This window comes from Myxine glutinosa, chromosome 12 (genome assembly GCF_964187855.1).
Source record: "Myxine glutinosa chromosome 12, kmMyxGlut1.1, whole genome shotgun sequence".
In the NCBI taxonomy this organism is placed as follows: Eukaryota; Metazoa; Chordata; class Myxini; order Myxiniformes; family Myxinidae; genus Myxine; species Myxine glutinosa.
In genome coordinates this window covers 61,460,776-61,485,249 of record NC_136272.1, presented here as the reverse complement: position 1 = coordinate 61,485,249, position 24,474 = coordinate 61,460,776, and the positions used below count along the sequence as shown (strand labels likewise).

Genomic DNA, 24,474 nt, shown 5'->3' with positions numbered 1-24,474 from the left:
GCATGGTGTGGAGGTACGTCACCCCAGGTGAGTGGATGCAGATGGTGCGAGGAGATCTTCATCCTAACTACTTTCTAAATGACTTTAATACACTTTACACTACCCGGGGTCTTTCCCTGCCAATCCATTGGCCATCTTACACTATGGGTTCTAAAAACCAATTGCCATTGACCAAACTGTGGTGCTTCTCAATTTGGGGTCTCACTCCCCCGATTCAACTCCCTGTGCCCTTGCACAATTTCAGGATTGGGGCGTGTAGCTCTCCCAGCAGGTCTACCCACCTGCACACCTCCACCACTGCAGTTGCCACCCGAGCTTACCTAGCTCCTCACCCTAACCTATCTAATTGGGGAAGGCCCCTCCTGGCTCTGTCACCCCTCGGTGCCCTCTGGCACTGGGCTACCCGGGTCCGTCCTCCGGATCCTCGGGCCCCATCCACAACAACTCTACCGGCTCCCAGAGCCCACCTGCGGCCTCACCTGGCCGACATCCTCACAGTGGTGGAGTGCCCAAACCAACTACACACACTAACAGGCTACACGCCCAGCCATTTCCACAACACTAATGCACCCATCCAAATACCATTCTTTCACCCGCACCACAGATGCCAATATCCAACCACAATTTACCTGTACCCTCTACCTAACACTTACACTACCCGCCCCGGGTATTCGTGATGGGGGGTCCATCCTTCCCCCATTCACACCTTCGCACCATCCACTCCACTCCATAGTTTCCACCATACTCACTCCACGACCATCCATTCCAATACTCCAGATATTCCACACTACCATTTATTCCACACTACCATTCTCCATACACCTGCAGTTGCACACCTGTGCAATCTTACCTGGTGCCACCTGCACCCTCCTTCCTTCCTGGACCATTTGGTCAGCACAATACTCATCACCATCACTCACTCAAACACTGCTCCATACACCTGTTCAGTTGCACACCTGTGCAATCACACCTGTTCACCATACACACGGCATCATCTAATCTACCTGTTGCCCTGCTAACTTAGTGCTCCCCGTCTTCCCTTTAAACTAAGCACATACCACGTCATTATCATCCAAACTAATCTACCTGCGTCCCCACTACCGGTATCATTGTCAATACCTATTCTTAACGTTACCTATTGTCATCTTCTCTAGATCCCTATCATTATATCCTAACCCTCCCGGGCTAGTTTTCACTGCCATAAACCCCATAACTAGTGCTCCTTTGCCCCCGCTGTGAGGGATGACAGAGTTGCCATCCCACCACATCGGGTATCTTCCACTACCAATTTTGCTCACCAAATTCCAACCAATCAAAAATTTTCCAATTACTGACAATTCTATTCACTTTTCTAAATTTCGGATCAAAAACACTATCAGTATCATCATCATCATCACAGTCCGCTCACTAGTGCCTGTCGGTGCGCCAATTCACTTCTACAGCCCGGCTTCGCACGGCCGAGCAATGAATGTGGGTTGCTTGGTGCCGGCGGCTGGATACGTCCCGCATTCGGTGCAGGGACGGGGGCTTACCCGGGCCAAGATCCCACGCACCATCTCGGCACAGAGCCCTCCAATGGCCCGATCTCGTCCTGCCGGAACGCCTCAACAAAAGGGGGTCGCCATGACGACCCTTCCTATCGGGCTGCCCGCTCCGCCTAGTGGAGCACGGATGTGGCCGTTCAAAGCGCGGCCCGGCGTGGATCGCGTACGGCGATTCTTTCGAAACCGTCGTGGTTTGGATCCCCGCTGGTCCTCGCGGCACGCGAAGCTGCCCGGCGCGCACCCAGGGCCCGATTCGGCTATAAGTCGCTCTAACCGCTAACCCGGTTACCGTCGATGCTTCACCTGCATGCTCACACGCATACGCTACCCCTTTCACCCTCACCGAGCTCGGTGCTCCAGCGCCGCCCGTACACCCCGCGTACTTCGCTATTGCACTCGTTCTTTCGCTCACAGACTTGGTCACACACCTGACCACCGCACACCTTTGCACACACTCGTCGTTCGCACACCTCACCAACACCTCTTCGCGCCCCCTTCTCGGTCACCTCTGTGACAATCACAGGTGTGCTCCCACTTGCACACCCAACCACGTGCCTCACGACCAATTCCAGTGTGCACTCCCACACACGCTCTACCATTCCAGGTGTGCATCCTTCCATTCCAGGTGTACATCCTCTCTCACCTGCCACAACCAACTCACGCTCCGTGTCACTCTTACCACTTTCACCACCACTCTTGACAGCGCACTCACCCTTACTCTCGACAGCGCACTCTTTCCTCATGCACCTGTCCGTTACACACCTTTCTCGCGCATCCTCTTGCGCACACTCTCCCGTTACTTCCTCCGTAACACTCACCACAGGTGTACATTCTTCCTTACTTTTGACAGCGCACTCTTCCCTCATGCACCCGTCCGTTACACACCTTTCTCACGCATCCTCTTGCGCACACTCTCCCGTTACTTCCTCCGTAACACTCACCACAGGTGTACACTTTCTTGTTACATCCTCTGTAACACTCCTCACTACGCGCTTCCATGTGCCCCCTCGCACACGCGCTACGACCGACTCACTCTCGACAGCACACACACTCCTCGGCGCGCACTTTTTCCTCACACACCCCATGGTCGGACATTCTCGCACACCTCTTCCTTCGCACACTGTACCTGTCGCACACTTCACCAACGGCCTCTCAAGAACACCCGGATCCAAATCAACCCCCAAGCCGACTGAAGCTCCCCTCACATCATATACATTTCCACGTATTTCGCCACTCACCTTGGCACCTCGTCTCCGCACCTCCTTCGCCACCTGCAAACTCTTTATCTGGTTAGCAAGCACAACATCATGATTTGAACACAGACCTTGCACATACTCCATCACTTCCTCCCTTATCTCCTTTTTAGTTTCCCTCCGTCTCTTCTTAATTTCACTCACCCCTTCTTCCACCTCCTTTAACTTTTGCTTCACCTCTTTTATTTCCCGGTGCGTCTCCTCAATTTCGTCCTCTAACGCCACCTTGACCGTCTCTATGTGCGTCCTCACCTCCCGGTCCTTCGTCTGCATTACTTCTGTCACCTCATCCAACCTCGTTGTCAGTCCCTCACGTACCATCTGACATTGCCTCTGTGTCGCTATTAAGTCATTTTTAATGTCGTTTTGTGTCGCTTTTAACCCTCCTAGTACCGCAGTGTTCCTTTGAACCTGCTCCACTAACTCCGTTTGTCCCACCGTCAGCTGTTCCACCTCCTCCGTCAGGTCCTCTATGCCCCCTTGTAACTTTGCCGTCCCATTTCTCACCTCTTTTTCCATACGCTTCTCGCTTCGCTTTACCTCCTCGCGTACCCCCGAGACCTCCTTGCTTACACCTCGTCGTATCTCCTCCTTCATCTCCTCCCTCTCTTTTGTAGATGCCTCCCTCATCTGTCCCAATTCATCCCTCTGAGCATTCAATTTGGTTTCTACCCCGATTTTCACCTCCTCTATCTGGTTCCCCATTCGTTTGATTTCCCGGGCGGATTGCTCCCCTACTTCCCGCAATTTGCCTTCCATCCTGTTTTCTAACCCCCTTAACCCATCTTTCACCCCCTCTATCTGATTCTCCTGGGCAGCCATTCTATTTTCCACTCCCGTTAACCCATGTTTCACCCCTTCTATCCCATTGTCTAACCCCTCAAATTTCTTGTCTAACCCCTCAAATTTCTTGTCTAACCCCTCAAATTTCTTGTCTAACCCCTCAAATTTCTTGTCTAACCCCCCGATTTGATTTCCTAGTCGCTCCCCCATTCTGTTTTCCATTTTCTCACTATCAGCCCTCCTTCTGTCTTCCATTTCTTCACCCGACTTAACCATAAGGGCCCTCATTTCAGCCAGAAATAATTGCATGTCTTCCACCGTTGGTACAAAGGGCGCGGCTCTATTTGGTGCCGCTGTAACCACGTGCGCGAGAGCGCAATTTTGCGCGCCTGAAACCTCCTCAACCACCTCCTCATTGCCCTTTTTCTCCTCCTCCCTTTCCTCCACATACATTTCCCCGAGGTCCTGGGTCGATTCCACCCCGTCTATCTCTCCCACCGGCATCCCGTCGCCTTGACCAGCCATGGTGCGATTTCAAAATTCGGGTTTTGTAAAACAAATCAAATTTCGGCAGCTCGTAATTTTGAGCGCGTTAAGCGCGCTTCGGGTCCGACCCCGCTCCCGACACCAATTGTTACTGCCAATAGTACAATTGGTGTTCCAAAATTTGGGCTAAATAAATTTAGTCCCTGGTCCGAATCCGACACTCCTGACACCAATTGTTACGGCCCGCGGATAAGGATGTTGGTTTGCCGAGCGGATGGCACCGCGGCCTAACAGTTACCCCGACTAATCCGATTCCCGAACGTTGGCCGGATCGCGCCACAGATATTCAATATGGAAAAGACAAAAGCGACACGGATGTGAAGAAGAAGAAGACGAAAAAAAAAGGTTGAAAATACCACTAAATTTATTCCTATTATGTAAACGCTCAAAGTAACCAAGGAAGAAGGAAAGATAATAAAATAATTTACAGAAGATTTTAGACACAGTGCAACCTAGCTTATACAAACTTAATTAAATACCCAGGACAGAACAAACAAAACAAACTCACGTACACAAGAGGATGGAAAGGCAGGAGGCGGATGGCTGGAGGGAGAGGAAGGTCCAAGGGGGTCCTGCAGCACGATCGGCACGTTTAGCAGCCGCCGTTCCTTCGCGGCCCTGCTCAAAACCGCCGTCCAGGCCCCAAGCGGCTGTTGAGTGTTGTTGCTGCTGTGGCCGCCGCTGCTGCTGCTGCTGCTGTGGACGTCGCGTGCTTTGCCAGGACTACAACAGGCTTTGTGCTTCCCTGGATGATGATCTCCTTAATGTTCTCTATGTTCTTTTGCTCACATGCCAGCCTCGGACTCTGTTCGGAAAAGCACCAGCTCAGGAACAAACATCGGTCCACTTGATCAGCCGTTGCTGTGTACAAAGCTTCCTTGGGTGATCTCAATGTACTCTCACAGTTGGTTCTCTTACAGTTGGTTCTCTCTGGATGATCTTTTTACACAACTCAGCAACTACTCCACTCTACAACGTCCTTGCACGTGCGCTTTTATAGCGCCTCCGGCCATCAAGCCGCCGGCCTTCAGGACACGCCCATCGGTGTGCTCACCTCGGCCCTGGTTGGTCGCGCGACCCTCTGGCTCCGCCCTTGATGACGACGGGCGGGCACGCCCGTCTTCCCCGACCCGAGCACATGTTCAATGGTGGTTTTGGAGGGGATGTAACTGGCAATCGAGGCTTGGCAATGATGAAAGGCAATGAAAGTTTTGGGAGTGGGAATGGGGAATGAAAGGAATCTACTCTATTTCACTTGGTGCAATGGAGTGTCATCTTAATGGGAGACAAGGCCTTACCCTAATACACATAATAAAGATATAACTATCAACCAGGGGGAAATCTATGATTGGCTAACGTGTATGCTTTATGGAATTAACTACGGGAACGCCCTTTGACCTTTATACAACACTGGAGGCAGGAGGGTCCAGACTTAAGCAATAATTCACAACAATTTACTACAATACAACACAATAAAAAAAATACAATCCTCATATCCGCAACAATATATATATATATATATACATATATATATATATATATATATATATATATATATATATATATATATATATATATATATATATATATATATATATATATATATATATATATATATATGGATATATATGGATATATATATATATATATGTATATATATATATATGTATATATATATATATATATATATATATATATATATATATATATATATATATATATATATATATATATATATATATATATATATATATATACACAAATAATTAAGTTAAGCACCCCCCCCGTTTTTTTACAACCTCGCACATTACAAGTTTGTTGTCGTCAAAACAGTGTAATATACCCATGATATTGCTATATTTTCTGGAGAAGTGATATTATGGTCACATAAAAACATAACAATCATGCCGTTTTCAATATTTTATTCTGAATAATTTAAGGTGAAATGTTTTGGGAATTTTAGGCATATTTTCACCTCAATTTAAGTATGGAGCTATAGGTCCATCACGGACAGTGTGGATGACGTTTATGTTTTCTAACGTACAGTCATTGTTCTGAGAAGACCTCTAGCGATCTTTGCGTCAATAACGTGTGTAGGACCCACGTGATCGGATCACTGACTCAACCAATCACTTTTTTTCACTTTGATCACTCAATTTCATCAATGGATAATTGCTAATGTCATACCAATCATTATTTGATCTCACATACCTTAGAATATATGCCAACATATACATATACACAAAGAATATATATTAGGGGGTGCTTACCTTAATTCGTTGTGTAGGGGTGCTTAACTTAATTCTTTGTGTATATATAGGATTTAATATTGCTTTAATTTTATTTTTATTATTTATAAATGTTTAAACTATTTATGATATATTAATCAGAAACACATAAACACGTTATGTAGGCATTACATTTATTTCTTTAATCAGGGCATTTACATGACAAATAAACTGGTTCCCAGTGAAAACAAAATTACCAGATAATTATTTAGACCTATTTCCACACTAAAAATATAGTATATCAGTATTATTTTAAATATCAGTATTTTTATGAATGCTGCAGCATTTCTCTGATAATACCCTTAGTTATAATAAACCGGAATGACTGGAGGCAGAGGAGCCCTGATTGTCGCACTCAACCTCTACAAAGGACCCAATCTGGTCACAAACCACAGCAGCCTACCTTGATGTTGAGGTGGTCCTCAATTTCTTAGGTTCCGAAAAGAGTCAATGAATTTTAAAATCAATGAATTTTAACTGGTATAACTGCAAAAAAGCAAAGTAAATAATTTTGTGTCTGTTCTACTCTCAAAATCAACTCACTTTAAACAGATGTGATGGGAAATTAAACACCGATGGCATCACCCCATCTCGGAGACGGACAATTTGACCCGTCCGGTCAAAATTCTCGGACTCAAAATGGTCACTGCAGAGGACGCTGTACTTGGATGCCTTGAACCCTTCTCTCTTGAGGGCTACTTCCCACAATCTCTTTTGGTGTGCATCTGACGGAAACCTGCATTAAGAAAATATATATATACGTATATAACTGTATTTCTATGAAATTTATTTTTGACATAATTATCAACTCACTAATTCATTAATGCATTTCCAACAATGCTTGGTCTGGAAACAGGACCCTCTAGAACCTTTCATAGACTATTTGTTATGTTTTTATAGGACAATCTCCAGGAATAACCCATTATCATGTGACAAAACTAGTCAAATTGCGAAACTCGTACACAAAGTATCTACAAATAACACCCAGCTCTCCAAATTAAGAAATAACACCTAGCTCCAACTTAACACAGTTAGCATAAACTACAGAATATATTTTTGTTACTGTTAGTCAGGGAATGATTGAGCTGCTGTCAAACTGCCCTGTTTTCTGTTGACAAGTGTTGTGGATGTATGGCAACACAAAGCTAGCGGTAAACTTCCACTAAAATTAACGCAAATACACCTGTAAAGCATGACTTACTTGTGGAATGTGATGCCTTTTAGTGCGGGAGCCCAGAAACATTTGTTTCACATCTCGAGTACAAAAGGTTTGAGGCCTGGAATATATGCATCTATGATAGGAGACCCCAAAAAGGCAATTCTTAAGTTCTGCAATTCTGCACAGCAACCAGGGGGCGCCACCAAAGACCCCTAAATGTGACTCTTAATTCACAATTTGAGTACATCTTTCAAACTTGTCTTAAAATGTTCTCTATAGGAGTGGAAATCAGAATTCCCAATTCTTAAGTTTTCAATTTGTGTATTAGGTCGCTTAAGAACGACCTAATTAACGCTAATTAACGCTAATTAGCATTTTTAATTCACAATTTGAGTACATCCATGAAACATATGGCAATGTATTCCTTAGGTCATCCTAAATCAAGATCAGTCATTCTTAAATATCCATTTCATGTATTAACCCACTTAAGAACGCAAAATGTACTCATTGACCCCGTCCCTGGCAAGGTGAGTGTTAATTCACAATTTGAGTACATCTTTCAAATTGGTCCCAAACTGTTCAGTAGATCATCGTGAATCAAGAACAGCAATTCTTATGTGTCCATTTCATGCATCAACCCACTTAAGAATGCAGTCAGTATTGTAACGGAATTTGGGTTGTCACTGGCTGCTATCCCCCCTCCACTCCCTGGCTGGCCCTCCCTTATATGCAAGGGAGGGGCTGGAGTGCTGACCTGAGGGCAGGCCCCAAGTAGACACCCACACCAGTGCTGAGCATGCACACACCTGTCTGGCTGGCCGGATCGAGGGTGTTCAGTTTTGGTTAAGGAAGGAGTTTTGGCCTCCCAGCCAATGGGGAGGCTTCTTCCCTAACTTGAGCCAATTACACCCTAAACAGGAAGTGCCTCTCTACAGAAATGACTGTCCTGCAGTGAATAACTGGGACCAATATACAACATTGTTTGGGGAATAATAACCAGTGACTTAAAGGGAAATATTAACACATTATCAATCCAGGTTTGTGACACTATCTTGAGGGACGAACTTTCTGGGACACCCTGTAGAGGGAGTTGTCGGTTTATCATAGGACCTAATCATGGGGAATCTCCTGCTCTTTCCCTCCATAGATTCTCTGAATCGGCTGCAGAATGTCTGATGTTGCCTGCAATGCCTAGATCACTGCTTAGGTAAGTCAACAAATAGGGTTAGGGTTTGGGGTTAGGTGGCAAAACCCCGGCAGAGGTTGTAGAAGGTGACGACTCCTTGGATGGACATAAATGTGGGGCATTGCTATGGTGAACATCACTGGCGGCTTTAACAGGTGGCGTTTGGGATGAGATGGCGGTAAAGTTCTTGTAACAAGAAACATGGTAACCCTAACCCTAACCCTAACCCAACCCTAACCCTAACCCTAACCCAACCCTAACCCTAACCCAACAAACAATACTATGCTGTAGGCCTAATAAGCATTCGGGGCCGATACAGAATTATGTAGCCCTAGGCCTAGGTGGCGCGCAGGAAATGTCCAGGCAGATGAGGGTATCCAAAGTTCTGTATGCATACCGATTTCAGGTTCGAACCACAGCTGAGTAGAAAATAATGACTTATTGCCTCAAAATTTGAAATAACTTCTTTTGGATTTCACTGACCAAAACTGACTGACTCGCCATGCTCACTGACCACCCGCTGTGATTTTATTTTTCAGACAATGATTTGAAACATGCAACCATGGAATCGGCCACCAATACTACGCCTACTGTCCAGCCTACTGTCCAGCCTACTGTCCAGCCTACTGTTTCATCATTGGAACGCAGATGTATTCTTCACATCCAACGCAGTGCAGACAAGAAAGCTCGTCCAGACGTTCTACCTTTCAAGGATACGCAATGGGAAGCAGTAGAAACAGCAGCAGCTAATAGACGGCAAAAGCAACATTTCCAGGACTCTGTCTATTGTGGTGTAGTTCAGAGATTGCCTACGTCTCCTGCTGAAATGGATGGTTACCATGTTTCTTGTTACAAGAACTTTACCGCCATCTCATCCCAAACGCCGCCTGTTAAAGCCGCCAGTGATGTTCACCGTAGCAATGCCCCACATTTACGTCCATCCAAGGAGTCGGCACCTTCTACATCATCTGCCGGGATTTTGCCACCTGTTTGTCTATTCTGTGAGAAAAAGATAAAACGACTCAAAGGTGGAAGCGTCGAACTGTTGGGAAGATGTGAAACCATTGAAGCCGGTGTATCGATCCAAAATGCAGCAAAGACATTAAATGACAGTAAGGTTATTCCAAAAGTAGTTGATACGGATTTAATTGCCAAGGAGGCCCACTACCATCATTCATGTAAAAGTGCGTATTTGTTGTCAGCCAATCGAGTTTCCCAAAAGGACACACGTGAAACAAAAACGCCTTCTGAGACCAGTGTGTTGGACATTTTTGCATACATTGAGCAATCTGTAATAATAGACAACAGACCTGAACTTCTTAATTCTGTATATGAACGTTATCTTGATATTTGTTCGGCATCCGCAGAAACGCCCAGGGGAAGCGCCTTCAGCCTCTCTAGGACATTGATGAGTCACTTCAAAGCGCGCATAAAGATACAGAGTTCACTTGGGAAAAGGCTTGGAAACATCTTATATAATGCAGAAACCGCAGATGATGCAATTCGTGTTGTATATGATTACACATCTACTGATGAGAGAACAATCGCCAAAGCAGCATTGCTTTTGCGCAACCAGTTGCTCAAGGTTGAAAAGGTCGACCTTCCTGAATGTCCGACATTGGAGGATTTAAGAAACGGGGACTCGTCACCCCCAAAACTTGTAGTAGATTTTTTCAATATTTTGTACGGAGGGCTAAAACCAGAGCGATATACAGAGTCAGTAAAGCGCCGCGCAAATTCGTCTAGTCAGGATGCCTTGTTCATTGTACAACGGGGTCGCGCAAAACCTGCAAAACATGTAGCTCTTGGTATGAGTGTTAAGTCGGTCACTGGCAGTAAAAAAATGGTTCAAGTCCTGAACAGGTTTGGTCACTGTTTAAGCTACAACACATTGGAAGAAGTTGAAACTGCCACAGCTGAATCCATTCAAGAACAGAAGCTTGCTTGTCCAAAAAGAACAGTCGTAGGTAAACCAGTCGGATTAGCCTTCGACAATTTCGATGAGATGACTCAAACCATGTCTGGAGCCAATTCGCTGCACGATACCATGGGTATTCTGTACCAAAATGTGCCAGCACCTGATGAAGAACGTGAAGCATCTGCTGTCATGGCAGTTTCAACCTAAACTAGTGCTCGGCAAGTAAAGACAGGCAAAAGGAAGAGAACCCTTGAGAGTACAGATACTGCACTCCAGCCATATAGGAAGATACCAAAGATGACGAAGTTCAGTTACAAAAACACTGCAGTCTACAGCCTTCCAGATGTTAGCAACAAGGCTCGCCACCTGGACCTCGTGTGGATGATGAGCCATGCCATTGGCAATGATGTATTGCCTATTATGTGGGTTGGGTTTAATGCAAGCATTTGCAGTGACCACCTTCCAAAACAAGAGGTTCTATATATGCCAAACTTACGCCAGCCTATCACCAGCCTAGAGGTCGTGCAGGAGACTCTCCTCATCACGCAGAGGTGTGCTAATGAGACGGGACAGAAATACGGAATAGTCAGTTATGATCTGGGCGCAGCCAAGCCGGCACTTCAAATACAAGTGACTGAGAAACCGAAATTTGATAACATTTTCATAATGTTAGGCCCATTCCACATCCCTCCCTGCCTTCCATGCCTTTACCGGCTCGGATTACACCGCAGCATTTGTAAGAAAGGGCAAGGTTCAGCCCTTTAATAAGCTGGAAAAGATGCCCGATGTACAGCAAGCTTTCAAAGCTTTGTCAACAGATGGACTGCCAAGCGAGAAATGCAAGGACACACTCTTGAAATTCAGTGCTATAATGTATGGAGCCAAAGAGAAGTCGAAGGAAACGTTAAACGCCTACAGGTTCAAGACCTTTGAAAGAATTTACAAGCCCAAGTTAAGAGGAAAGAACCCACTTGAAAAGCTGAAGGGAGCTGATGCCAGTAGTATTCCTCCATGCGAAAGAGAGGTTGCTGCCCACATAAAGCGTGTATCGCTTGTTTCAAGAATGTGGGCCAATGCTGACCAGCCAATCATCCAGCAACACCCATCAGAGGATGACGGATGGGAACTAGTGGGAGATCAATATAAACCCATCTGGTTTGAGGGAGACCAACTTCCGGAGTCGCTCGTTCCAGATGATGAAGAATTAGCTGATGCTGACGATGATGAGGTCCTAGCGCAGTCATCTTATGATGAAGAGGACGTTGAAGGAGATGGTGATGATGGTGATGTGTAGGTTTACAATCGACCAAACCTGTTCATACGATTATATTCAGTACGGTACATATCCAAAGCATCCTGACAGGGAATTTGTAATGTTTTTGAAATTTTAAGCAAAATAATGTTAGGAATGTTGGATAAAACAACATATATACAATCATGTTGATGTTTGAGATAAATTCAATAATTTTTCGTTGATATAGTTAGTTGAGTTTTTACATACATTAAAATTTGTTTTTAGTTCAGGGTAATTAGCTTAAACATGTTAAATAGTTTATAAGCGATAGTCAGAGATAAAACAGCAATATCGCTAATAGAGTAAAAGTTAGACATTAGCTATTAATTTTTATAAAATTAACATTAAAAATTGTTTTTTGTTCCGAGATTTGAGATTTAATTGTTGATGGGCGGTAGAACCAGGACGCCAATTTACTACATGACTTACTATGATCTGATTTTGAAGCATAATTCATGCATACTAAGTACATTTTTGTGTAGTTTATAAAAAAATAAAACATTGTGTTTGTATACAATCTATGTTTCTCCTTTTTGTCAGTGTGCATTCTTAAGTGGGTTAATACATGAAATGGATACTTAAGAATGACTGATCTTGATTTAGGATGACCTAAGGAATACATTGCCATATGTTTCATGGATGTACTCAAATTGTGAATTAAAAATGCTAATTAGCGTTAATTAGCGTTAATTAGGTCGTTCTTAAGCGACCTAATACACAAATTGAAAACTTAAGAATTGGGAATTCTGATTTCCACTCCTATAGAGAACATTTTAAGACAAGTTTGAAAGATGTACTCAAATTGTGAATTAAGAGTCACATTTAGGGGTCTTTGGTGGCGCCCCCTGGTTGCTGTGCAGAATTGCAGAACTTAAGAATTGCCTTTTTGGGGTCTCCTATCATAGATGCATATATTCCAGGCCTCAAACCTTTTGTACTCGAGATGTGAAACAAATGTTTCTGGGCTCCCGCACTATTTGTCCTTTGACTCCAATGTACGTGTATTTGTACAGCCGTACGCTGCACAAAATTGCGGCATTTCGCTGCTTTTAACTGCACCAGCGCGTCAGCTTTGAAGGACCTCCCCAAGATGGCGGACTGTTCCATGTATCCGGGGAGGTGTCGCGCGACATCTCGTGTTATATATATATATCTATGCGGATATATATATAACCTATGACGCTGATGTTGTTGTTGTTTAACTATGGGGGGAGGGGAAAAGATCCAGGCTCTCGGGCTTATAGTATGGAGGAGGATTTGGAATGACAATCTATAACAACCGGTTTAGTCAGGTTCACTATGTTTTTTCGTTCAAAATTTTGGTAGATTAGCAAAACTACACATTTTTGGAATATTCAGAGCATGAGGAATCCAAAACGTAATGTTTACATTTGCGTAAACACCTTTGCGAAAATGACACTCAGGACAGTGATGAAGATGTGTAAAAGCATATTCCTGAACGGTATAGACCTCGAAGATCCTGTGTATAGGACTTATAGTTCAATCTGATACTACCTATAACTTCCTATAACAACCTATAACTTCAAAGGACTTGCAATATCATGTATTATGTAATACAGTTATATCACAAATATAAAGACAATGGTTTTCAATTACCTTTGTTTGTTGCTTTTCTATAATCCTGAGCACTGTTTTGAGGCCTTTATTGGATTCCTTGACCCAGAAAACATAGGATTAGCATATTTAATTAAGTCTCTAGGTTGACTAGAAGCCGAGATCGCGCAAAATATGTATTTTATGGCGGCCATTTTCAAAATCCAAAATGGCGGCCATGCAGGTGTCTGTGCAAATGCCAACATTGATCTTCAGATTCTCCATGCTCTGAAGATTCCAAAAATGTACAGGTTTGCTAATCCCAAAATTTTGAAAGAAATTATATTTGTTAACATAGTGAACCTGACTAGTTACTTGGATGATTATATACCGGCGACTGGAGTGAATATAGTGACAAAATCATGTGACATACAAAAACAAACATTAGGCTACATGTACACACGTTGTACACACAGACATGTACATTCTCCCGGCTGCTCACTCTGCGAACCATTTGGGCCTACTTAATAAAGTTGATTACATTTCATCACTTTAGTTTGCATTATTTTGATACGTAATAAAAGGACAGCTCAGCTCATGTTTTCAATTCTGACCAAAAACAAATCATTGTGAAATAATTCGGACAGAAAGGAGCAGGGACTGGGGTGCAGAGCTGTCTCTATCTACGGCTCGGGTTTGGTGCACCCCTCCCTCTTCAAATCCATGGACTCGTCCTTCGACTGTTGGGTGCATAGTGTAGGCTGCTATGTCTTAAAAATGGCTGTCGTGTTTTTTTTTTGTTAAAAGCAAAATTCCACTTGATTCCTTGTCTTTGGGGTGTCACATGTTCGAAAAAATAGGTTGTTAATTTTTTAAAACGGATTAAGGGTGTCAAATCCAAGATGGCCGCCAAAATATATAAATGCCATGAAAACTGGTATTCTGAACACAGTATGAGGTCCAAATTAATGATAATACCCATAATTTCAATACCAAGGAATTCAAAAACAATTAATTTCAATATGGCAGTCAAATTCAAATTCAATTTCAATATGGCAGAAGGAAGCGGCATTGACCAGGCTTGGGTGGAAGCTGGACTATATTCTCCAACAAGCGTAACGCAAATCCTAAATGGAAAACATCTCTACAGGTCCCTAGAAGCACATACTGTAACATTGCTTGCTCTATACCATCTCTACTTTGACAGGTTCCTAACAAAAGCACCAGAAGAGAAAGTGTTCCTAAGTGAAGCGTCCATTGATTTGGAAAAAGCATATCAGAAAGATATCAGCATGAACACAGGCAACCGTCAAAACCTCAGAGATGCCGTCAGAGAAACCATGACCATGTTCGAATCTAGAGATATCCTCACAAAGTTGGGACAGTTTGAAAGCAATCCAGCACCAATTCAACACTACATCCGTAACTACTTGAGGCAGTTTGAAACTATCCTTCAGTATATTAGAGCTACCAGACAACGGGACCTGCTGCTGCATATGGAAAGCACTGAAGCTCTTATCAAGTACTTCTTTGCTCACGACCACCTGAACAACGCACGTTTGCTCCCTTTGTACCTGTCAACAATGCAGCAAAACAGAACAAGTTTTTCCAGATGTCTGGGCAGAACTCCTCAAAGGAAATTTCTGTGTGACGAAGGGGATTGCTGCATTCACTTCAATAGGTCCAGATCACGGAATTGAGCAGGAGAACTGCAAACTCAAGGTCATTGGAGGCATTACTGGAATAACCCAAATTGAGAGAGCTCTAGACCGTTTCTTCCTGATTGCACCTGACTTGTCTAATCTAGTAGAGGAGTTTCAAAGAGAATATGGCATGGAAGGTGCTGATACCAGAGACCAACACCACGAGATCACAGGGGGAAAGTCCACCCGAGTAATGAGAAATTCTGCTAGATTGACAGAGGTATTTGTTGTTCATGGAGACCCATTCGTAACCGATGACAGTGACCTGTGTAACCTTCTTACCAAGAAAGTAATTGATGAAAAGGTAACAAAGGACATAGTAGACCGCGATGCCATCGGACAACAGTTGTTCCAGACATTTGTCAAAGAACGCCTTACAGAAGGAAAACTTTCAGTGTGGGATCCAATGAAGAGAAAGAACATAGGCACTTTCAAAAGTGCCAACACAGTGAAGAAAGTGAAAGCAGGTGACAAACTCATTAAAGTCAAAGAAGAACGAGGACTCCTACAGAGGTTTATAGTAGCATCAAGAAGCCGTCCAGACCTTGATCTAAAGGACTGTATTGGGAAGTATGAATTTGGAATTGTTCCACGTGCCCTTTTCGCTTCGGATGGGTCACTTCTCCTAGCATATGACAAGGCTAAGGTCCTTCATCATCTTGAAGCGCTAGTTACCAAGGAGCAACCTAGCCCAACAGAAGCCACAAGCGATCCAGCTAATGCCATACCGAGTGTTTCTGGCGACCAAGTATTGAGTGAAAACTCCCAAACTGAAGTACCACCCCAAGCCGAGGCGCCTGAAGTACAAGAAGCGCAGCCTGAGCAAGAAGCTTCAACTGACATGTCCGACATGTCTGAGAAATTTAAAGTTGTAGTCATAGATGGCATGGCCCTCGTTAACTCCATCTCCAAGACAGACAAAATGAAAACATGCAGTGATTTTGCCATGTTATTTCTTGAAAAGCTTATCAGGATTGCAGCTAACTACGACGAAGTAAGACTGGTATTTGACAGATACGTCGAAAGTTCTCTGAAAGAGCAAATGAGAAAAAAGAGAACAAAGGGAAACTGGACCTACTATCACATCCAAGATAGTACACTGATCCAGAATATTTCCTTGAAGGACTTCCTTTCAAGTGTCAAAACCAAGGCAGAACTTGTAGAGTATTTAGCTGCATAGACTCTGGATCACAGCAACAGCTCTGCTAACAAATTGAAGAAGTTCATGGTAACCTTCGGCACTGAGACAAAAGGCAATGTAAGTGTGCCTGATGAATTGGTAAAACACGGTCATGAAGAAGCGGATACGTTACTCTTGCTCCATGTCCTAACAGTTAACGGCGATGTAGAACTTGTAATAGACTCTCCAGATACCGATGTCTTCTTGCTGATGATCCACATGTATCCACAGCTACCTGCTGAGACATATTTCCTTACCGGAAAAGGAAAACTGAATAGGAAAATTGCAGTCAAACCTATCTTTGAAAAGTTAGGAGTTAACCGCGCCTCAGCTATTCTCGGGTTTCATTCTTTCACAGGATCAGATATGTGTGGCAGGTTCGCTGGCAGGACAAAGGACTGGTGTATGAAGGTGTTCATGTCCTGCGATGATATATACTGGATTCACTTGCTTCACTTGGCAAATCTGCTGCTACACCCTCTCCAAACGCAATTGACCAACTGGAAAGGTTCGTTTGCTTGTTGTACAGATCCAAAACACACACCAAAGTAAATGCACTACGATGGTTCTTGTACGCAAATCGACAGGCCGAGGGAGAGAGTCTGCCTCCAACCTCTGGATCATTGACACCACACATTCTGCGAGCACATTATATTGCAATGATATGGATGCAGGCATGCAAAAGTCAACCGTCGCTTCCTTCTCCCACTGACTACGGATGGAAGTCAGAGGAAAATAGATTTCTTCCGGTGATGTGTTTGAACCCTCCAGCACCAGAGGCCGTGACTAAGCTGGTAAAATGTGGCTGCAAATCAGGATGCAAAGGAAACTCCTGTAGTTGCCGCAGCAATAAACTCCCATGCACAGAGGTCTGTAGCTGTTTGAACTACGGCTGTAGCAACAATGAACAATCAGCTCAGAACATTGTGGGAGATGAACACGAGGACTTGTAAGGTAAAACGGATGATTGTGAGACAGGAATATTTAAATATGGTCAAACAGGAAATTACATTACGCTATCATTGTTATAGCAATGTGGACCTTTGTGTAAAACAGTGGTAGCCATATTGGATTTTCTCACTATTTCTCACTATGGCTGGCATCCACCGATTTCAACGAATCAGTAACATGTTTCCCCAACGGCCTAGCATTACTTATGTGGGCATTACCACCAAAATGGACCTATTTCATCATTCACAATTTGTGTTATCAAGAACATTAAGTTTTTGTACTGTGGTTATTTAAGAAGTGGCGGCCATCTTGGATTTTGATTTTGATTTCCTTGGTATTGAAATTATGGGTATTATCATTAATTTGGACCTCATACTGTGTTCAGAATACCAGTTTTAATGGAACTTATATATTTTGGCGGCCATCTTGGATTTGACAGCCTTAATCCGTTTAAAAAAATTAACAACCTATTTTTTCGAACATGTGACACCCCAAAGACAAGGAATCAAGTGGAATTTTGCTTTTAACAAAAAAAAAGCACGAAATGACATACCAGCCTACACTAGCATTACACTCTCGTTCTGCGGGGCTGCGTCAACGCGTTTTTTCATGACGTCACACGATTAAGCTCCTCCCTTTTAGCTTGGACGTATCTTGTCGCTGCAGATGTCTCAAATTTCATCAGCTGAGGTAACGTACCTGTACTCGTGACGGGGTTTAGGAATTATCAAGTTATTAATGATAAATGTAGAATTATTGTGTTTGCTGAGGGGAAATGTTTGAACATGAGAAATGTACAATGAGGGGGAAAGAAGGAGCCATATTGGATTCACACGTTCGTTCATTTCGTCAAACATGAAACATGGCGTCGAATATGGAGACTGAAGAAGAAGAATAAAGTGTCGGATCTCTGAACTGGAGCATCAAACGTATCATATTCCATCTTTATCCATTTGAAAATCTGTTCCAAGAGATCTTCCTTTTCTAAGGTTGATTTGTAACACTTGTTCCGTCAGACCCTCATTGAGATCCGTGCTGGGTCGATGGGCTCAGCTAATCGCGTTGATGAGCGGGAAATCACCATGACTGATTGTGTTTAATTTCATAGTTAACACATTGACGGACTCGAGTCGAACGTGAAAGAACTGGATGATTTACACGGATGATCAAGATTGAGGTAATGAGGGCTGATTATACTGAGGTAATAATTAATAAACTCGATCGATACTCTTTTCGTCTGAGGTAAATTATAGCTGATTAAGTTGATAATAATTAATAAAATGGTTCACAGCTCAGAGGTGAGTGTGGGTGTCTCTTAGGTAAACTGTTCGTGTAAATGCGGTGTTCAAGGTGGATACGTTTACCGTTATATCTAGACACGTGATCAAATTGGATGAGATAATAACTCACAAAACATTCCAAAGTGAGTAAAGACAATAACATGTATAACTTTTCTGTGATTAACATAAACATTGTATCCTTGGCAGGTCATCGGTGAAATGGAGAACTTCTTGGAGTGGCTCAAGTCCCAAGGCCTGAGAGCAGAAACAGCCCAAGCAGTGATGGATAAACTTGGAGTTGACAATGAGAAGGTTCTTCGAGCTTGCACTGAGTCGTTTCCATTACGGACCGAGCTCCTTTCTCTCTCCAAAGAGAAATTACAATTTGCGATGTATGCTGACTTCTGTACATTTATGAACTCTTTTTCGAAGACTCAAGATGTCCGGATTGCAGGTTCCTCTCTTTTGGGAAGTGTTTTTGTCAACTTAGAGAATGTTATTCGGGAACTTTCCAGTTTCTGTGGAAAGATTTTCGGATCCCAAAACGTGCACCGGGCCAACGTTTCTGGTTTCTGTGGAATCGGGCTCCGTGATTCCCGCATTCTCCAATTTCAGGATGATGGATTCACACCCAAGTCTGGTACGTGACGTATTTTTTAAATTCAACGTAGAATGTCAAGATGTAACCTTTATGTTCTGTGATTTATTTTTTAGTTTTACCTCTGCCACTAAAGGTAGATGGAGGTTATGTTTTCACCCATGTGTGTTTGTCTGTGAGCAGGATATCTCAAAACATTATGGATGCATTCTGAGGAAACTTGGTGGACAGGTCACGTGTGTGACGAGGACGTATTGCTTAGATTTTGGTGAAGATCTGGATGTGGATGATAAAATTAGTCCTTCCTCTGCATAGCAGGAAACAGGATTTTGTGTGTGTGCGTGTGTGTGCGCGTGTGTGTGTGTGTGTGTGTGTGTGTATATATATATATATATATATATATATATATATATATATATATATGTGTGTGTGTGTGTGTGTGTGTGTGCGTGTGTGTGGGGGGGGGGGGGTGTTCGTGTGTGCGTGGGGGGGGGGGGGGTGGGTGTGTGTGCGTGTGTGGATGTGTGTGTGTGGAGATGTGTGAGTGTGTGTGTGCGGGGGGAGGGGGGTGTGCTTGTGTGTGGATATGTGTTCGTGTGGGGATGTGTGTGTATGTCGAGATGTGCGTGTGTGTGTGTGTGTGTTTAGGTGGGGATGTGTGAGTGTGCGTGTGGGGGGTGGGGTGTTTTTGTGGGGATGTGTGTGGATATGTGTTTGTGTGTGTTGGGGGGGGGGGGGGGGTGTATGTGAGGATGTGTGTGTGTGTATGGGGATGGGGATGTGTGTGTGTGTGTATGTCTGTGTGGGTGGGGGGAGGTTAGGGTGTTGTGTGTGTGTGTTTGTGTGTGTATGTGGGGATATGCGTGTGTGGTGGGGGTTGGGATGTGTGTGTGGGGAGGGGGGGGAGGGTGGGGATGTGTGTAGGGGGGCGTGTATGTGTGTGTGCGTGTGTTTGTGTACGTAGTGGGGTTGTATCCAAGGGGGGTTCTATCAAAGCATGTCCAATGAAAGTGGGGTTGTATCAAAAGTGGGAAGGCGGAGGAAACCGGTCATCACTGTAGGGTTAGGGGAGAAATCGTGGAGGAGAAATCTCGATGTACTTAAGTAGGGGAACTGTAGCTTAAAGTTGTTTGATTGTTCACCACATGGGTGGTGGTGCTGTGCAAATTATCATTAGGGTCGAAGGCTAGTGTTCTCCAGTGTGTGATTGCCCTTTGTAGTCTTTACCTTACGTTTCTGCCATCCCTTAAAAATACAATTACCATGGCCGGCCATGAAAGCAACCTTTAAATGATAACAACCCTGCTGGCAGAAAGTCAAGCATGTACCCAGAAACTGAGCCCACCCACAAGAGGCGGAGAAATGGGGGGTGGGGGGGGGGGGGGGGTGGGGTGGAGAAAGAGCCCTCAGGTCATGCCCCGAACGACATGATTGGCTCTTGCGGTGTGAAGAAGAAAAGTGCGCGATATTTTTGAGAGATGTAGAAGACTGCTTCAATAGCACTTAATATCCGGAATTTTTCTTTAAAACAATCTTTTCCTTTAACTTTTAGCAATCTTTAAAGTTTAAACAGAAGTGCTTCCTGTTTTGCAACTGCTAAGTGGAAATGTAAAAAATTAATGCACAATCTTTTGTGTTGAGAAAATATATAATTTTCTAAAATCTGTTAAATATTTTACATTTTGATTTTGAAAAAAAAAAATACTGTGTTCTTTGTTTCTGTAGAACAAACCAGAAGTACTATGGGACAAATAAGGTCCAGTCGCAGCTTGACAGTGAGGAAGAAGCCTTTTTTGAAGAAACAATCACGAAATCAAGACTCACTTCCTATAAAATGCAAGTGCATGCCTGGGCCTCGCAACACCAAGATTAATATTAAATTAAACAAACACAAAAAGGTTGTGGAAAGGCGAATACGTTATAAGTGTAATGTGTGCAAAATGTATTTTGCTTCAACGAGTAGCATCAAAATACACATGAGGATCCACACTGGAAAATGCCCCCACAAGTGCTCTGCCTGTGATAAAGGTTTCTCTCGAAAAGGCCATTTGAAATCACATATGAGGATCCATACAGGAGAGCAACCTTACAAATGCTCAATATGTGATAAAAGTTTCTCTCATAAAGGCCATTTAAAATTACATGTGAAGATCCATACAGGAGAGCGACCTTACAAATGCTCGATATGTGATAAAGGTTTCTCTCGAAAAGGCCATTTGAAATCACATATGAGGATCCATACAGGAGAGCAACCTTACAAATGCTCAATATGTGATAAAGGTTTCTCTCGAAAAGGCCATTTGAAATCACATATGAGGATCCATACAGGAGAGCAACCTTACAAATGCTCAATATGTGATAAAGGTTTCTCTCATAAAGGCCATTTTAAATTACATGTGAAGATCCATACAGGAGAGCGACCTTACAAATGCTCGATATGTGATAAAAATTTCTCTCAAAAAGGCAATTTGAAATCACATATGTGGATCCATACAGGAGGGCGACCTTACAAATGCTCGATATGTGATAAAGGTTTGTCTCAAAAAGGCCATTTGAAATTACATATGAGGATCCATACAGGAGAGCGACCTCACAAATGCTCGATATGTGATAAAGGTTTCTTGACAAAAAGCAATTTGAATAGACATATGAAGATCCATGCAGGAGAGCGACCACTCAAATGCTCGATATGTGATAAAGGTTTCTTGACAAAAAGCAATTTGAATAGACATATGAAGATCCATGCAGGAGAGCGACCACTCAAATGCTCGATATGTGATAAAGGTTTTTCTGGAAAAGGCGGTTTGAAATTACACATGATGATCCATACAGGAGAGCGACCCCACAAATGCTCGATATGTGATAAATGTTTCTCTCTAAACAGCAATTTGAAATTACATATGAGGATCCATACAGGAGAGCGACCTCACAAATGCTCGATATGTGATAAAGGTTTCTCTGGAAAAGGCGGTTTGAAATTACATATGAGGATCCATACAGGAGAGGGACCCCACAAATGCTCGTTATGTGATAAAGGCTTCTCTCACAAAGTAAATTTGAAAATGCATATGAGGATCCATACATGAGCGCTGAAATCTGAAATACCAGGATATGAAAAATGAGGTTAAGAGGATTTCGAAATTGAAGAAACCTGAAATTGTACCAATGATAGTCAGAGCAACAGGGAATCCGGATGATCAAGAAAACCCCAACTGAGCACTTAAAAAGCATTCCGGGGCATATCACAGCAAACAAACGACAGGTGGAGGCTGTCAGAGGTTCAGTGAGGATTCTAAAATGAGCCCTTGGATAAAGCTATGAGAATGAAGTTTCACAAACTGGTTCATGAATAATAATCCTTTCCCGAAAAAGGAGGTGGAGATTTTGAGTTCCGGGAGAACTGCCTCCCACCTCTTAAAACCCGCCGATTGAGATAACAACCAAGGAGAGCGTCCTTACAAATGTTCTATTTGTGACAAGGATTTTACTTCTAAACGGAGCTTGAACTTCCAACGTGCAACCCATGCTGGAGTGCTCGCATAAAAAGTGCTCTGACGGTGGGAAGAATTTTGCTGACAATGGTTTGTTAAATTTACATATCATTACCCATACTGGGTTGTACGTGCCCCCCTTGAAAGCGATCCTCAGCAGGAGGCAAGGTGTTCAGTGAACCAGGAAGGAGAAAGCATTTGAATATTTTGATTGTGACCAGTGTTTCGGAATTTTCTTTTCTATCTGATTTATTTGTTTTTCTTGTCCATTTTTGGTTATGCTCAGATTGCATCTTTTCATGTCAGTTTGAACATCAATTTTTACTCAATCTTTGCTGTCGTCTACATTTCATTGCCATGTGTGATATGGGGAGATCACCCTTGTTGTAAAATTGTTTATCAGAAGAATACTCCTGCCTATGTTTTTCATGAAACTTGAATTTGTAAAGAGTTTTGGAATAAATAGAGGTCCTTGTTGTAAAATCAATCTCACAACCGCTTTCTTGATCCAGGTTTAATCTGAATCAATCTCAAACAGCATCTAAGGGAGAATACATAACGGCCATCATTCGAATGCACTAATAGGCATCACAATACATATTGTTGCGGTTTTGAGAACCCACACTTGTAAATATGACATCATTAAAGGGTTAAAGGTTGCACCCCATAGGTAGGCCACAAACAACATGTAGGTCACTAAAGGACTTCAGTTATTTCATTAGTATGTGTATAGATAAGGCCATGTTTCCAATAGTTGAATCTGCGTTGTGTCAATCAAATAAGGTGTAGGTCCCCATCCATTCATTTTGCCAGCCTCCCTCTCCAAGTGACGCCATTAAGCGCACCCTCCTGTCTGTGCCCCATGGCCCATCCCAATTTGGTACGCTCCTTGGCCGCAGCCTTCGCTGCCCGTGAGCTCGCTCAACACCGCCATAAGCCACGAGGTAAAGCCCGAGAAAGGAGGCGGAGCACAGGAATGGAGGTGCGGCCACGTCAACCCACCATCAGGGCGGGGCCGGTAAGCGATGACCAGCCAACCAGGGCTGAGGTAAAATCGCCTGATAGGCGTGGCTTTTGGGCTGGCGGAGCAATCGCTGTATGAGTTATAAAAGCGCGAACGCAAAGCCCTTACACAGGACTTATTGGGAGAGAGCTCATTGAGAAGACTTATGAGAAAGAGTGGTATTGACAAGACTTACCGGAGGACTGCAGCGTTGGCATTGTTACAGGGCTTGAGTTACAAACCGGAGTGTTGAACCAAAGAACTTGAGGGGGCGAGCGCAGCTGAAAGGACTCGTATGAGAAACGCGCATTGTTCGCGCCTATTCTGATTACATACGCAGCCGCCGGTGTAGCCGCCAGAGCCCAGCCCTACCATTCGCCCCGCGTTATAATTGTCCGCTCGCACCAACGCCACGTGGAGCCTGCTTGCTGTTCTTCATCCATCTGCTCGGTACGAGTCGGGGACCGGACGAGGTGGACGCCATCGCCGGACCCTCAACCGACCATCTCCGTCCCCATGTGAGTGTCTGTATGTGAGACGGGCCCGTTTGTCCAGGGAATAAGATAAGACTGTTTAAGGCTGCCCTGTGTGCTTCTTCTTCCTCTTCCTATCTTGTACATTTCTTTCGTTTCCTCTTCTCCTTCTTGTACATTTGTAATAAATTGCTTTGTTCTTCCTATTTTCTTGGTTTCCTCTCCATCCGATCGCATCAGTCTTTTCTCTCATTGGGTAAGGCCGAAAAA

At 43.6% G+C, this 24,474-nt stretch overlaps 1 protein-coding gene across 4 annotated transcripts in view; it reads left to right on the top strand.

Moving 5' to 3' along the window:
- The window catches only part of LOC137416212 (uncharacterized), a 55,483-nt gene extending 32,272 nt beyond the window's left edge, over nucleotides 1-23,211 (top strand). For 2 of the 4 annotated variants that reach the window (XM_078766859.1, XM_068101745.2), the window contains exons 2-4: nucleotides 8,721-8,780; nucleotides 18,847-19,279; nucleotides 20,963-23,211. In XM_078766859.1, the coding sequence (XP_078622985.1) occupies nucleotides 18,859-19,279; nucleotides 20,963-22,323 (1,782 nt within the window). In that variant the 5' untranslated portion in view covers nucleotides 8,721-8,780; nucleotides 18,847-18,858 and the 3' untranslated portion in view covers nucleotides 22,324-23,211. The remainder of the gene's footprint in view (nucleotides 1-8,720; nucleotides 8,781-18,846; nucleotides 19,280-20,962) is intronic. The other 2 variants (XM_078766858.1, XM_068101746.2) reach the window with 1 other exon arrangement.
- Nucleotides 23,212-24,474: the final 1,263 nt, after the last annotated feature.